A 13,533-nucleotide genomic window follows, 5' to 3' on the forward strand; every position below is an offset into this window, starting at 1 on the left:
GCCCCATTTCCCAGCTCTTTTGCCAATAGCCTGCAAATAATTCACCCACAAATGCTCAGGAATTTCCCTCTTATAATCCCCGATCAATTATTACAGGAAATGAGTTTCAGAGCATAAATGTTTCCTATTTTCAAAACTTCCCTTATACTTTTGCCCTAAACTATAAATTGTTCTTGAAAATCTGAACAAAAGACTGCAGATGTTGGAAATCTGCAATAAAAAGAGAAAATGCTGAAAACACTCAGCAAGATAAGCTGCATTTGTGGAAAGAGAAACAATCTGGGATGCTTCGTCGGGTCTGGGAAATGTCATAACAACTAGAAAAAGAGAGAAATAAATTAGCTGAGGTAGCAGTGAATGTGCATCTGCAATAGAGGCAGGAATGGGTGGAAAAAAAGGAATTTATCTGAAAGGTAAAACTCGATGACCCAATTCAGGAGTTAACTTCTTAACAAGGAGAAACAATTTCACTCAGAAACTAAAGATAGACACAAAATGCTAGAGTAACTCAGCGGGACAGCCAGCATCTCTGGAGAGAAGGATTGGGTGACATTTTGGGTCGAGACCCTTCTTCTGTTCTACTCACTCCGAAACGATGCTATGAGAATGCAGGGTGACTGGGACAGGTTGGGGGAGTGGGCAGATGCATGGCAGATTAAGTTTAATGTGGATAAATGTGAGGTTATCCACTTTGGTATCAAATACAGGAAGGCAGATTACTATCTAAATGGCATCGTTGGGAAATGGGGAAGTACAATGGGGTCTGGGGGTCCTTGTTCATCAGTCTATGAAAGTAAGCATGCAGGTACAGCAGGCAGTGAAGAAAGCGAATAGCATTTTGGCCTTTATAACAAGAGGAGTCGAGTATAGGTGCAAAGAGGTCCTTCTGCAGTTGTACAGGGCCCTAGTGAGACCACACCTGGAGTATTGTGTGCAGTTTTGGTCCCCTAATTCGAGGAAGGACATTCTTTGCTATTGAGGGAGTGCAGCGTAGGTTTACAAGGTTAATTCCCGGGATGGCAGAACTGTCATATGCTGAGAGAATGGAGCGGTTGGGCTTGTACAGTCTGGAGTTTAGAAGGATGAGAGGCTATCTTATTGAAAAATATAAGATTGTTAAGGGTTTGGACATGCTAGAGGCAGGAAACGTGTTCCTGATGTTGGGGGAGTCCAGAACCAGGGGCCACAGTTTAAGAATAAGGGGTAAGCCATTTAGACCGGAGATGAGGAAACACTTTTTCTCACAGAGAGTTGTGAGTCTGTGGAATTCTCTGCCTCAGAGGGCAGTGGAGGTTGGTTCTCTGGATACTTTCAAGGGAGAGCTGGATAGGGCTCTTAAAGATAGCAGAGTCAGGGGATATGGGGAGAAGGCAGGAACGGGGCACTGATTGGGAATGATCAGCCATGATCACATTGAATGGCGGTGCTGGCTCGAAGGGCCGAATGGCCTACTCCTGCATCTATTGTCTATTGTCTATAAACTATTTCTCCATCCTAGAGGACTCTGGATGCTCGGTCACTGATTGCATTTGAAGTGACACAGTTCTGGATATTAGGGGTGTCAAGTAATATGGGTACAAGGGCAGGAAAACAGTATTGAGGAAGTAGATTAGCTGTGCACAATGAATAGGGGCCGAATGTTCTAATACTTCAACTATTTCTCACATGTTCTCCTGGTAAATATAGGTGTCATTAATTAAATTCGAACATCCTAGTTCTGCAGATGAGTAGTAAACCTATTTCTATCAAGCAGAATAGGGATCTTCTTAGGAAACCAATGGGCTGCTTCACTTTTAAAAATAGATCCAGAATTTCTCTCAGCTCCTCCCTGTTGTACCAGATTGGGGAAATCCTTTTATCCTCAACCCTATTGTTAGTCTTCTCTATCAAAATTCCCAACAGCAGGTTTGTCTATCTTAATTTTCCTTTAATTCTCTTCACATTTGCAATTTTCTGAATTATTACCATATCCACACTTCAAACAATGCCATTGTTCCATGAGCATCCAATGAGCTTAAGATCTGTTCCTAAACTTCACCCATACATCTACAGAGATGGCCTGACAACAGTCTCTTTAGCACTAAGTTCGTCGTGGGGAAACTGCTAAATCTTATTTTATCAGTAAATGAAATATGTCACTATTCACCTATTGTTCCTCATTTTAGGTGACCACAAAGCCATTATTAAAAACAACTATCTTTAGAGTAATAAAATTGTGATATTAGGAGATTAGTATCCACATGGAATCAAGCCAAGTTGATCCATTGAACCTCCGAATAATATCATGACAACATGTGGGCTAGACAAATCTTGGGAAGCTCACATGGTTTGACCATCAAACCAAGCAGACCCAGGACTAGTGATGCCCCAGAGATGTTTAGCAATTTTTCTTGTGATTTTCAGACAATTTCCTTTCTATGCTCATCCCAACCACTGACAACTGCTGACAATTAAAATATTTTTTTCTGACATCCCCAAGTGCTTTATTTTAACTGTAGTCCCTGACAAAAAGTGGCGAATCTGTCATCCATCCTGGGTACAGTATGCTCCCTCAAATAAGCATGTGATAATTTTACTTCAGTGATGTTGAATGAGGAATAATTATTCACCAGGAGACTGGTGATATGTAGAACACAGTACAGTGGAACACAGGACCAGGCTTTATCTGTGCCGAACATGATGCCAAACTAAACCAATCACTTCTGCCAGCACATTATCCATATCTCTTCATTCACAGCATATTCATGTGCCTATCCAAAATAGTTTTTATCGCCACTATTTTATCTACTTCCACCGCCACCCCTGGCAGCAGGTTCAGACACCCACCACTTTGTGCAAAATATTTGCTCTACATATTGCTCTTAGACTTTGCTCCTCTCACCTTAAAGTGATACCCTTTCGTATTTGATATTTCCATCGTGGGAAAAGTTTCTGACTATCCACCCTATCTATCTATGTCTCTAGCAATTTTATAAACTTCTATCAGCTCTCCGCTCAAGCTCCAAGGTTCCAGAAAAACACAAAATACATAGGTCCTTAAAAGTGGCATCATTTTAGGTGACCACAAGGTAGATAGGGGGGTCAAGAAGGCCTTTGGTACAATAGATATTGAGTATAGAAGTTAAGATGTTGTGTTGCAGTTGTACAAAACTTTGTTGAGGCGGCATTTGGAGTATTGTGTTCAGTTTTGGTCACACTGCTATAGAAAGAGTTTTGTTAAGTTGGAAAGAGTTCAGGATGTGGCCTCGTAAACAAAACTTGAGGCTTGGACTATAGCGAGGAGTTGGGCAGGCTAGGGCTTATTTATTTGAGCACAGGAGGATGAGGGGTGATCTTATTGAGGAGTATAAGATCACGGGGAATAGATAGGGTTAATGCAGAGTCATGAGAGTACATAGGTTTATGGTGAAAGTGGAAATATTTAATAGGGACCTAAGGGGCAACTTTTTCACACAGAGGTGGTGGATATATGGAAGGAGCTGCCAGAGGAGGTTGTTGAATCAGGTATTATAGTGACATTTAAAATACATTTGTACAGGTACATGGATTAGAAAGGTTTAGAGGGATATGGGACAAACGCAGGTAGGTGGGACGTGTGGATGGAACATCTAGGTTGGCATGGGCAAGTTTAGCTGAAGGGCCTGGTTTGGTGCTGTATGACTCTAATGCCAGTTTGTTCAACCTCTCTGTAGAGCTAATACCCACTAACCTAGGCAGCAGCCTGATAAACCTCTTCTGCATCTTTTCCAAAACATTCATATCCTTTCTGTAATGCAGTGAAGGGAACTGCACACAATACTCCAAATGTGGAAAACCAAAGTTTTATAAAACCCCAACATGACAAGCAAAACAAACACCTCCCTTAGCACTATCTTCAGTACCTATATGAATGGAGGATAAATTGCCCATTCTTCATCAAAATAGTGAGATCTTCTAAGTCTACTTATGTAACCCTGTATCCAAAAGCAACATCAACCCTGCACTAAAGTACAATATTACATTTTTGTTGCTCAGTTTTCCTGATATGTGAATGCAGAATATTCTAACCAATGAAGCCACAGCTCACAACATTTAGCGATGCAGACAGGACATTAGCCAAGAGCAAACAAATGGACTTATAAATTAGGATCAGGTAAAGGCCACTTGAGCCATCAAAACTGCTGTCATTTTGTAAACTGATTTGGTTTTAATCTCAACTCTGCAATTCTGCCCAGCCCCAATAACCTTTCACTGACCTTGCGCATCTGGAATTCAGTGACTTCTTCCTCAAATATTTTCAAAGATTCTGCTTCCATTGCCATTGATGGGTGAGAATTCAAAAGATTCGCAACCTCACGTGACAACAAATAAAATCACTTAAACTCAATATTCAAAAGGGGCCCTTAATTCTGAAAGAGTCAAAGAGTCACACAGCGCTGAAACAGGTCCTCTGAATTATCTGGTTTGCACCCATTTACATTAATCTTTTGCTAATCTTATTTTCCCCACATTCCCACCAACTCCCCCAAATTCTACCACCCAGAGTGGCCCAATGAAGTTACCAACTTGCATGGCTTTGGGAAGCAACAGGAAAATAAAGCACACAGAGGAAATCCATGCAGTTAGAACAGAAAGTGCTGACAATATCGAACATCAGAATTGAACCTGGGCCACTGAATATGTGACACAGTAGCTCTACTAGCTACACAACTGACAACCTCTAGCTTTAGATACTTCCACAAGTGGAAACATCTTTTCCATATCCACCCTCCCAAAACTCCTCAGCATCTTATGTTTTCATCAGGTTGTCTCGCACTCTTTTAAACTCCAGCAGAAATAATCATAACAATCTCTCATAAGTCATCTCCCATCACTGGTATTTGTAAAACAAATCTCAAGTGCTTCCACTAGCCTTTGAAATAAGGAGACCAATACTACACTAAGTACTCCAGTTATTGGCTCAACGATTGCCCTATGGAACTTAAAAGAACCTTCCTACTTTTATTTTTTAATTAAAAAATTCAGCATTGACAGGTAATGAAATACACGGTAAACCAGATACTCATATTTAATTCTGCAGTTCTTGACAATTCGTATATTTTCACCTGATTTGAATATGACAGAAATTGACAGTTCTCCAGTCGACCTCTTGAATATTTAGTGCAACCATCAGAAATACTTTGTTCATCAAAGAAAAACAAGCTCTTCTCCTCAGCTTTCTGCGCTGAGACCCTTTCTTTGTTGTTTTGAATTGTTTGACCCTGTAAACACTACCCAAGTCTAAATGAAGGAAATGTTTAGTTATATATCATTTTGCACCTCAATTCATGTCACGTGTGATTTACCTTCTCCATGTCAGCGTGCTGCTGTATAAATAATTACTGTTGCTAAGCATCGAGGAAATGTATTAATTCACTTCTCATTCTTTGGAATCATTTATTATTTGTGTGTGTTGTGATTTTTTAAGTTAGAAATCACTATGAAAATACGTCAATTTTGTCAATGACACTATTTTAACAGACAGCTTAATCCATTCAATTTGTGTACTGCAAGAATGTAAATAGTAATATTTTGGCTGTATTATTTTAAGATTGAACTTTGTTGAAATATTAAATTCAAGATAAATCAATTTGATAATATCCCTCAGAAGGTCATGCAGTAATTGACAGATTTGGAAAATTACATATATATCAAAATAGAAATGTAATGACAGTATACTGCTATAAATGTTAGAGACAGATTACCAATTACTTGGGGAACCACAAGCTTCATGATTAGAAAAATAATAAATGAAGTACATACCACAGAAAGACAGTTTGAAAGCAGAGCTCCATCTTGGCTGAGCATATTAGACACTGTTATTGCAGGAAGATTCATGTTCTGCGGGTTGAATTGAAGAATCCCATTCTGGGGCATTGAGTGGCAGAGGGAGTGGTAGCCAGAATCTGTGTCAGTCAGGTGAAGGAGTGAATGGTCCAGCATTGAAGGAGGAGTAATTGGAGGGATATCAAAATCTTCATCTCCAATGCTTGGGACTGGATATGACTGTGGAAAGAAGCAGCATTTTTTATATTTTAATAATGATCGCAAATTAAAAAAAAAAAAAAGATTTCCTCAGACAATTTCCAGATTCACGATAAATTTAACTTTGAGATAAATGGAACTCATTATAGAATTTCTAGCCACCAATTATAATGTGCTATCAAGCAGAATCCATCATTTTAATTTGGAGAATATCGTAAAAACACACAATTCAGGCAGAATAAAGGATTGAAAAGTGCATGTGATGAATTCAGTGCTCCCTCCATATAGATCAAACCACAAGATTCTGGAATCCAGATTTAATTTTATAAAACAGCAAGAAATTCTAATTGGAAACCTGTAAGTTATTTTTCCAATTTAATGCCAATGTAGTTCATTTTAAAAGGTTGTAAATTAAATTAAAGATTTTATAAGTGCTTAAAAACTGCCACTGGCAGTAACATAAAACAAACAGTGGCAAAATAAAGGCCAAATTTGTATAATGTAAATCAATGTATTTATGTATGGCACAGAATGCCTCTCAACCTTTAGAATGTACTGTATTCTCCTCTTCTTATGTGCTCTCTTGGCATCAAGGATGACTTGTTTCCAATCAAGTTCCTTGGGTGCTGACGTGACTGATGAAGCAATGTGAAACCCAACAGTACTTATTACAGATGGCACAGGAGGGGCAGGTGAGGAGGCGTGCTCTTTCTGCTGTTTATAATGCCGATGATTGGATACCAATAGGGCTCATCTGCCTGGTACATAGCAAAATCACCAGCAAAAATGGTATTGATGGAGTGTATATCAGGAAAGTTATGGTTTCATTTTACATCAACTGAGGATACACAGAAATTATGTTGAGTCATATGGCACAAGAAGCTACTTTTTGTTGGGTATAGAAACATAGAAACATAGAAAATAGGTGCAGGAGTAGGCCATTCGGCCCTTCGAGCCTGCACCACCATTCACTATGATCATGGCTGATCATCCAACTCGGTATCCTGTACCTGGCTTCTCTCCATCCCCCTGATCCCTTTAGCCACAAGGGCCACATCTAACTCCCTCTTAAATGTAGCCAATGAACTGGCCTCAACTACCTTCTGTGGCAGAGAATTCCACAGATTCACCACTCTCTGTGTAAAAAATGTTTTTCTCATCTCGGTCCTAAAAGATTTCCCCCTTATCCTTAAACTGTGACCCCTTGTTCTGGACTTCCCCAACATCGGGAATAATCTTTCTGCATCTAGCCTGTCCAACCCCTTAAGAATTTTGTACGTTTCTATATGATCCCCCCTCAAACTTCTAAATTCTAGCAAGTCTATCCAGTCTTTCTTCATATGAAAGTCCTGCCATCCCAGGAATCAGTCTGGTGAACCTTCTCTGTACTCCCTCTATGGCAAGAATGTCTTTCCTCAGATTAGGAGACCAAAACTGTACGCAATACTCCAGGTGTGGTCTCACCAAGACCCTGTACAACTGCAGTAGAACCTCCCTGCTCTTATATACAACTGCAGTAGAACCTCCCTGCTCTTATAGTGACAGCACTATAATTTTTGACTAGATGCAGTTCACAATTGGGCCTCGTGCTTGGTATTGCCGATATGTATCTCTCAAAATGCCTTATAAATGTTGTAAGTGTACGCACCTCTACCATCTCCTCTGGCAGCTTGTTCCATATGCCCACCACCCTCTGTGTGAAAAACATGGGGTTGAGTAATGATAAAAACTGGATAAACTTGGGTCATATTCTCTAAACAAGATTGTGAATAATTGGAGAGAGCATAACATTTCAAAATTAGCAGGACACAATTAGCAAACAGATCACATCTCTAATGAAAGAAAGACTGTTTTTTATGTTGTGCCTTATTACATGACCTCCAAGTTATGCTGTTCAGAGCAAATCAAAACAAAATATTTTACCTTAAAAAATTGTCGTAAACATCTCAGAACTGAAATTTGTTAACATTGTTAAGGTGCTCAAGGTACATTTTTCCTCATTTAAAATAAATATACTTAAGGAATGTTATTTCAGCACTTGTAGAGACCTCATGTATTCATAGCACCTGCCGATTATATTCACATAAAGAAAGCAGATAAGGCACAGAACTTTTGCTGTTAGTCTTGATAATATCTACAGAATCTTTCTCTGTCTAACGTTCTCTTATTTTCTGATTTCTATCTTATGTAAAAAAAAAATCATCTTGATCATCGGGTGGTGCCGCGCGCGACAGCCTCGCCAGCAGTTTGTCTGTCATTTCACCCTTTTTGTTATTTTTAGTGTGTCAAAAAGTATGGTTTTGGAGGTTTCTTAGTCTTTTTTATGTGGGGGTGGGAGGGGAAGGGGAAAACCGTTTTCTCAGTCACTTCCTGGTCGAGGATGCGTCTTTTCTCCGAGTCGCATCTTCGCACCCCCCTTGCGGCCTACCATCTGGATTGGCACGGCCTTTCCTGCCGGAGACCGGCCAGAGCTTCAGCAGCGGCGCAGAACTGAATTCCATCGCGGAGTGGGGCGAGGTCTGGGTTGGAGCTCCAGAGTGTGAGGCCAGCTGCTTTAACATTGTGGAGCTGTGGTTGTGGAGCATCCAGCCGCGGGCAGCACCGACTTTAACATCGTGGAGTCCTGGGATCTTTTGCTGAGGTTCGCCAGCGTTGATTCTCCGTCCAGCTCGGCCCCTGGACTTCGGGAACAGCGGTTTCCGGTAGGAAGTGGCCGATTCGGAAACACCAAGCCGCTGAGAGTGTTCTCCGTTCCGACATCGGGAGTTTCGATCATCCCGGCAAGAGGGACTGAACATCGGGCCACCGCAGCAGCGACTGCGGAGGGCTCAAAGGCCCCGACCATGGGTGAACAAAGAGGAAGAGGACTGAACTTTATTGCTGTCCCTCACAGTGGGAAACGTTGACTCTGCTGTGTGGGGATGTTCATGTTAAATTCTATAGTGTATTGTGTTCTTTTTATTCGTATGGCTGTATGGTAATTCAAATCTCACTGTACCAATTGGTGCATGTGATAATAAATGTAACTTGAACTCTTTAATATTCATATGGAGCATACTCACCTCAATCTTGAAATACACTTTTTATCATTTTAAGTTTGCATATCTATTTTGTGATTGCTATTTACCTCTGAATGATTCTACTGTTAGTCTGTAGATTGTCAAAGAATGATTTTTATATCTATATTTTGTATCTATATTCATGATTTCGATGTAGTTTAGTTTAGGTAACAGCGCAGAAACAAGCCCTTTGGCCCAACGAGTCTGCACCGACCAGCGTTCCCCACACATTAATACTAGGGACAATTAACCTACAAACCTGTAAGTCTTTGGAATGTGGGAAGAAACTGAAGATCTCGGAGAAAACCCATGTCGTCACGGGGAGAACGTACAAACTCCATACAGACAGCACCCGCAGTGTCTCGGGTCTCCGGCGCTGCAAGCGCTGTAAGGCAGCAACTTTACTGCTGCACCACTGTGCCACCCTAGATCCATGTAGACCCATGGAATATATAGCATGGAAACAGGACCTTCACCCCAACTCATCTATGCTGGGGGGAGACATGACACAAAAGGCGGAGCTGGCGTGCTTTGTAACTTTGTCAGCGCCATGGGTGGCCACTATTTGTATACATTGTGTATGCAAGCATAGAATCTCACTGTGCCTAGTCACATGTGACAATAAAGTATTCCTATTCCTATCCTATGCCAACAGAGGTACCTTTCAGTACCCAGTCCCATTTACCTGCCTTTGGCCCTAATCCCTCTAAACCTTTTCTAATCTTCTTCAAATGTCTTTTAAATGTTGTACCCACCTATACAACCTCCCCTGGCTGCTTATTCCATATGGCCACCACTATCTGCATGAAAAACCTGTTCAGGAAATTCAGGAAAGCGGCTATCCACTCCCACCCTCTGCCTCTTACCACCAAGTCAATTTTGAGTCCAATTTGCTCCTTCACCCTGGATACCATGTATTCTAACCTCCATCCTACCATATTGGATCTAGTAAAAGGCCTTGGCAGAGTCCATTTAAACAACATCCACTGCCCTCGTCAATTCTGTTGCTCATGACCACAAAAAACTCAATCTAATTTGTAAGAAATTATCTCCCACAAACAGAACTAAACTGACTATCTCTACTCAGTCCTTGCATTTCCAAATACAAATAGATCCTGTCTGTTGTGGCAATCATCAATGTAAAACTCAACAGCCTGTAGTTCTGGTGTCGCACACTAAAGGATTGATGTGAAGGTTTTGCAGAAAAGGTTCATTTAGATGTTGCCGGGATAGGAGTGTATTGGCTATAAGGAACAGTTAAACAAATGTGGAGGAATCTGTAGGAAGGAACTGCAGGGTAGACAAAAGTGCTGGAGAAACTCAGCGGGTGCGGCAGCATCTGTGGAGCGAAGGAAATAGGCGATGTTTCTGGCCGAAACCCGGTCTGAAGAAGGGTTTTGCCCCGAAACGTTGCCTATTTCCTTCGCCCCATAGATGCTGCCGCACCCACTGAGTTTCTCCAGCACTTTTGTCCACCTTCGATTTTCCAGCATCTGCAGTTTCTTCTTAAACGAAGGAACTACAGGTGCTGGTTTAAACCGACGATAGACACAAAATACTAGAGTAACTCAGCGGGATAGGCAACATCTCTGGAGAGAAGGAATGGGTGACGTTTTGGATTTGTAAGAGGTTGTTTTACATAGAGACTGGTAGGTGCCGGGGGTGGTGGTAGAAGTAGATACAATAGCGATGCTTAAATAAATACATGCATCGGCAGGAAATAGGGGTTACAGACCATGTGCAGGCAGATGGGATTAGTTAGATTAACATCATGATTGATGCAAACATAGTAGGCTGAATTAGCAAGAAGGGCTGAAGGGCCTGTTGTTGTGCTGTACTGTTCTATGTCCTTGCAATTTTTCTGAATTAAAGGCACAACTTCCCTTCTTTGTTTAAGGGAAGTAGAGATAATCCAGGAAACGATAGGTCAGTGAGCCTCACACCAACACTATGGAAGCTACTGGAGAGGATTCTTTGGCGTATTCACATTTGGGGAAAAAATGGTCTAATTAAGGGCAGTTCGCATGACTCTGTTCGTAGCAGGTGATGTGTGGAATTTTCTGCGTCAGAAGGCAGAGGCAATAATATATATTCACAAATGTTTGATTAATGTAAGACATAATCTAATTCAATTTAAAATTTTACATAGATTATATTATTCAAAAACAAGATTGAACAAATTTTATCCAAATATATCCGCCACTTCTGATAAATGTCTATCCCAAAATGCAACTATAACGCACTCCTTAGTTTCCTGCATAAAACTTTATAGATTTTGGAGTGATATTTTCGAAATATTTACAAAATTATTTAAGATAAGAATGGAACCTAATACTGAAATGATTATATTTGGCGTAATGATGGGAATAAATTGAACACATCTCAAAATTTATTTTTTAACTATGGTTTAATAATAGCAAAAAAACTAATACTTAAATTTTGGAAAAATACATCAATACCAACGCTTAAAATGTGGATTGCAAGTATGTTGGACACCGCACATCTTGAGGAAATGCGATTCCTCCTAATGGATAAATCAGACCAATTCATAACGAGTTGGTCTCCATTTGTCGTCTTTTTGGAATCATATGGTGCAACACAATTGTAAAAAATAACTGTTTCAGGACTGGACGAGGGTTGGTCAAGATTATAAACAATGATCTCCTTATCTTAAAAAAATCTTTTTTTTTTAATGTTTTATTCTCTTTTTTCTATTTTCTTTTTCTCAACTTTCTTCACTCATTCGTCTTTTTTCTTTTTCTTCACACACTATATATCTCACGTCTTTCTATCCTTTACTATCTAATTTATTTTTCTTATTCTAATCTTTCTTTAATATAACAAAAAAAAAAAGAAGCTGTACATAAAATGTATTATGAAAATATATATTAGGTACTTTGGTGCTATATGATTGTACCTACTTCTAATAAAATAAAATACTAAAAAAAAGAAGAAAAAAAGAAGGCAGTGGAGGCCAATTCTCTGGATGCTTTCAAGAGAGTGTTAGATGGAGCTTTTAAAGATAGCGGAGTCAAGGGATATGGGGAGAAGGCAGTAACGGGGTACTGATTGGATGATCAGCCATGATCACAATGAATGGCAGTTCGGGCTCGAAGGGCTGAATGGCCTACTCCTGCACCTATTATCTATTGTTACCAAATCTAATTTTTTTTAAATAATGACAATGGTGATCGATGAGGTTAGGGCAGTGGATGTTATCTACATGGATTTTAGTGAGGCATTTGATAAAGTCCCCCATGGTAGGCTGATCCAGAAGATTAAGATGCATGGGATTCATGGTGACTTGATTGTATGGATTCGGAAGTGGCTTACTCATAGAAGTTGTGGTGGAAGGGGGATATTTTGGCTGGAGATCTGCAACCAGCGGCATTCCACAGGGATCTATGCGAGGACCTCTGTGTTTGTAGATAAAAATAACTTGGATGTAAATGTAGATGGGTTGATTAATAAGTTTGCAGATGACACCAAAATCAGTGGAGTTGCGGACTGTGAGGAACTTTGACAAAGTCTGAATTTACAACGGGATTTAGATCAACCACAGAAGTGGGTGGAGAAATAGCAGATGGAGTTTAATCCAAGCATATGTGAGGTGTGGCAATTTTGGGAGGTTGATTGTAAGATCAAATGGCAAGACCCTTAATAGCATTGATGTGCAGAGGGATTTTGGTATCCTAGGTCATATTCACATTGGTAGGTGGTGTAGTAAAATAAGGCACATAGTGGGTCTTAAGAGTATTACAGTCAAATAAATTGTGTTGCAGCTTTATAAAACTTTGGTTGGGCTGTATTTGGAGTGCTAGATGTCCGATTACAGGAAGGATGTGAAGGCTTTAGAGAAGATGCAGAAGATGTTTACCAGAATGTTGCCTGTGTTAAAAGGTATCAGCTATAAGGAGAGGTTGGACAAACTTGGATTATTTTCTCTGAAGTTTTGGAGGCTGAGAGGAGACCTAATAGAAGTATATAAAATTATGAGAGGCATAGATAAAACAGACAGTCAAGAACCTATTTCGCAGGTTAGCAAGGTTTAGGATTAGAGGGCATAACTTTAAGGTGAGAGGAGTGAAGTTTAAAGGAGAAGTGCAGAGTGGTGGGTGTCTGGAAAGTACTGCAGCAGTGCTGGTGGAGGCAGAAATGGCAGTGGCATTTAAGGGGCTTTAGGAGAGGCATATAGATATGCAAGAAATTGAGAGATATGGATCACTTGCATGCAGAAGAGATTAGATTAACTTGGCATCATGTTCAGCATGGACATTGTGAGCCAAAGGGCATTTTCCTATACTGTTCTATGTTCCATTAGTCATCCTCAAGTCTTCCTGTCCCTTGCCTAGCCCCACCAATCTCCTCCATGCTTCCTACAATGTCCTAAAATACACTAATTCAGACCTCGGGGGTTTATCTGCCTCAAACACTTGATCACCTCCCCCCACATAATGTTGATGAGCTTCAG

At 40.3% G+C, this 13,533-nt stretch overlaps 1 protein-coding gene across 4 annotated transcripts in view; it reads right to left on the reverse strand.

Moving 5' to 3' along the window:
• Positions 1 to 13,533, reverse strand: part of tox (thymocyte selection associated high mobility group box) — a 229,064-nt gene that overhangs the window by 74,408 nt on the left and 141,123 nt on the right. For 3 of the 4 annotated variants that reach the window (XM_033019775.1, XM_033019773.1, XM_033019772.1), the window contains exons 3-4: positions 7,652 to 7,696; positions 5,782 to 6,024 (exon numbers count right to left, since the gene is read on the reverse strand). In XM_033019775.1, the coding sequence (XP_032875666.1) occupies positions 5,782 to 6,024; positions 7,652 to 7,696 (288 nt within the window). The remainder of the gene's footprint in view (positions 1 to 5,781; positions 6,025 to 7,651; positions 7,697 to 13,533) is intronic. The other variant, XM_033019774.1, reaches the window with a different exon arrangement.

This window comes from Amblyraja radiata, chromosome 4 (genome assembly GCF_010909765.2).
Source record: "Amblyraja radiata isolate CabotCenter1 chromosome 4, sAmbRad1.1.pri, whole genome shotgun sequence".
Classification (NCBI taxonomy): Eukaryota; Metazoa; Chordata; class Chondrichthyes; order Rajiformes; family Rajidae; genus Amblyraja; species Amblyraja radiata.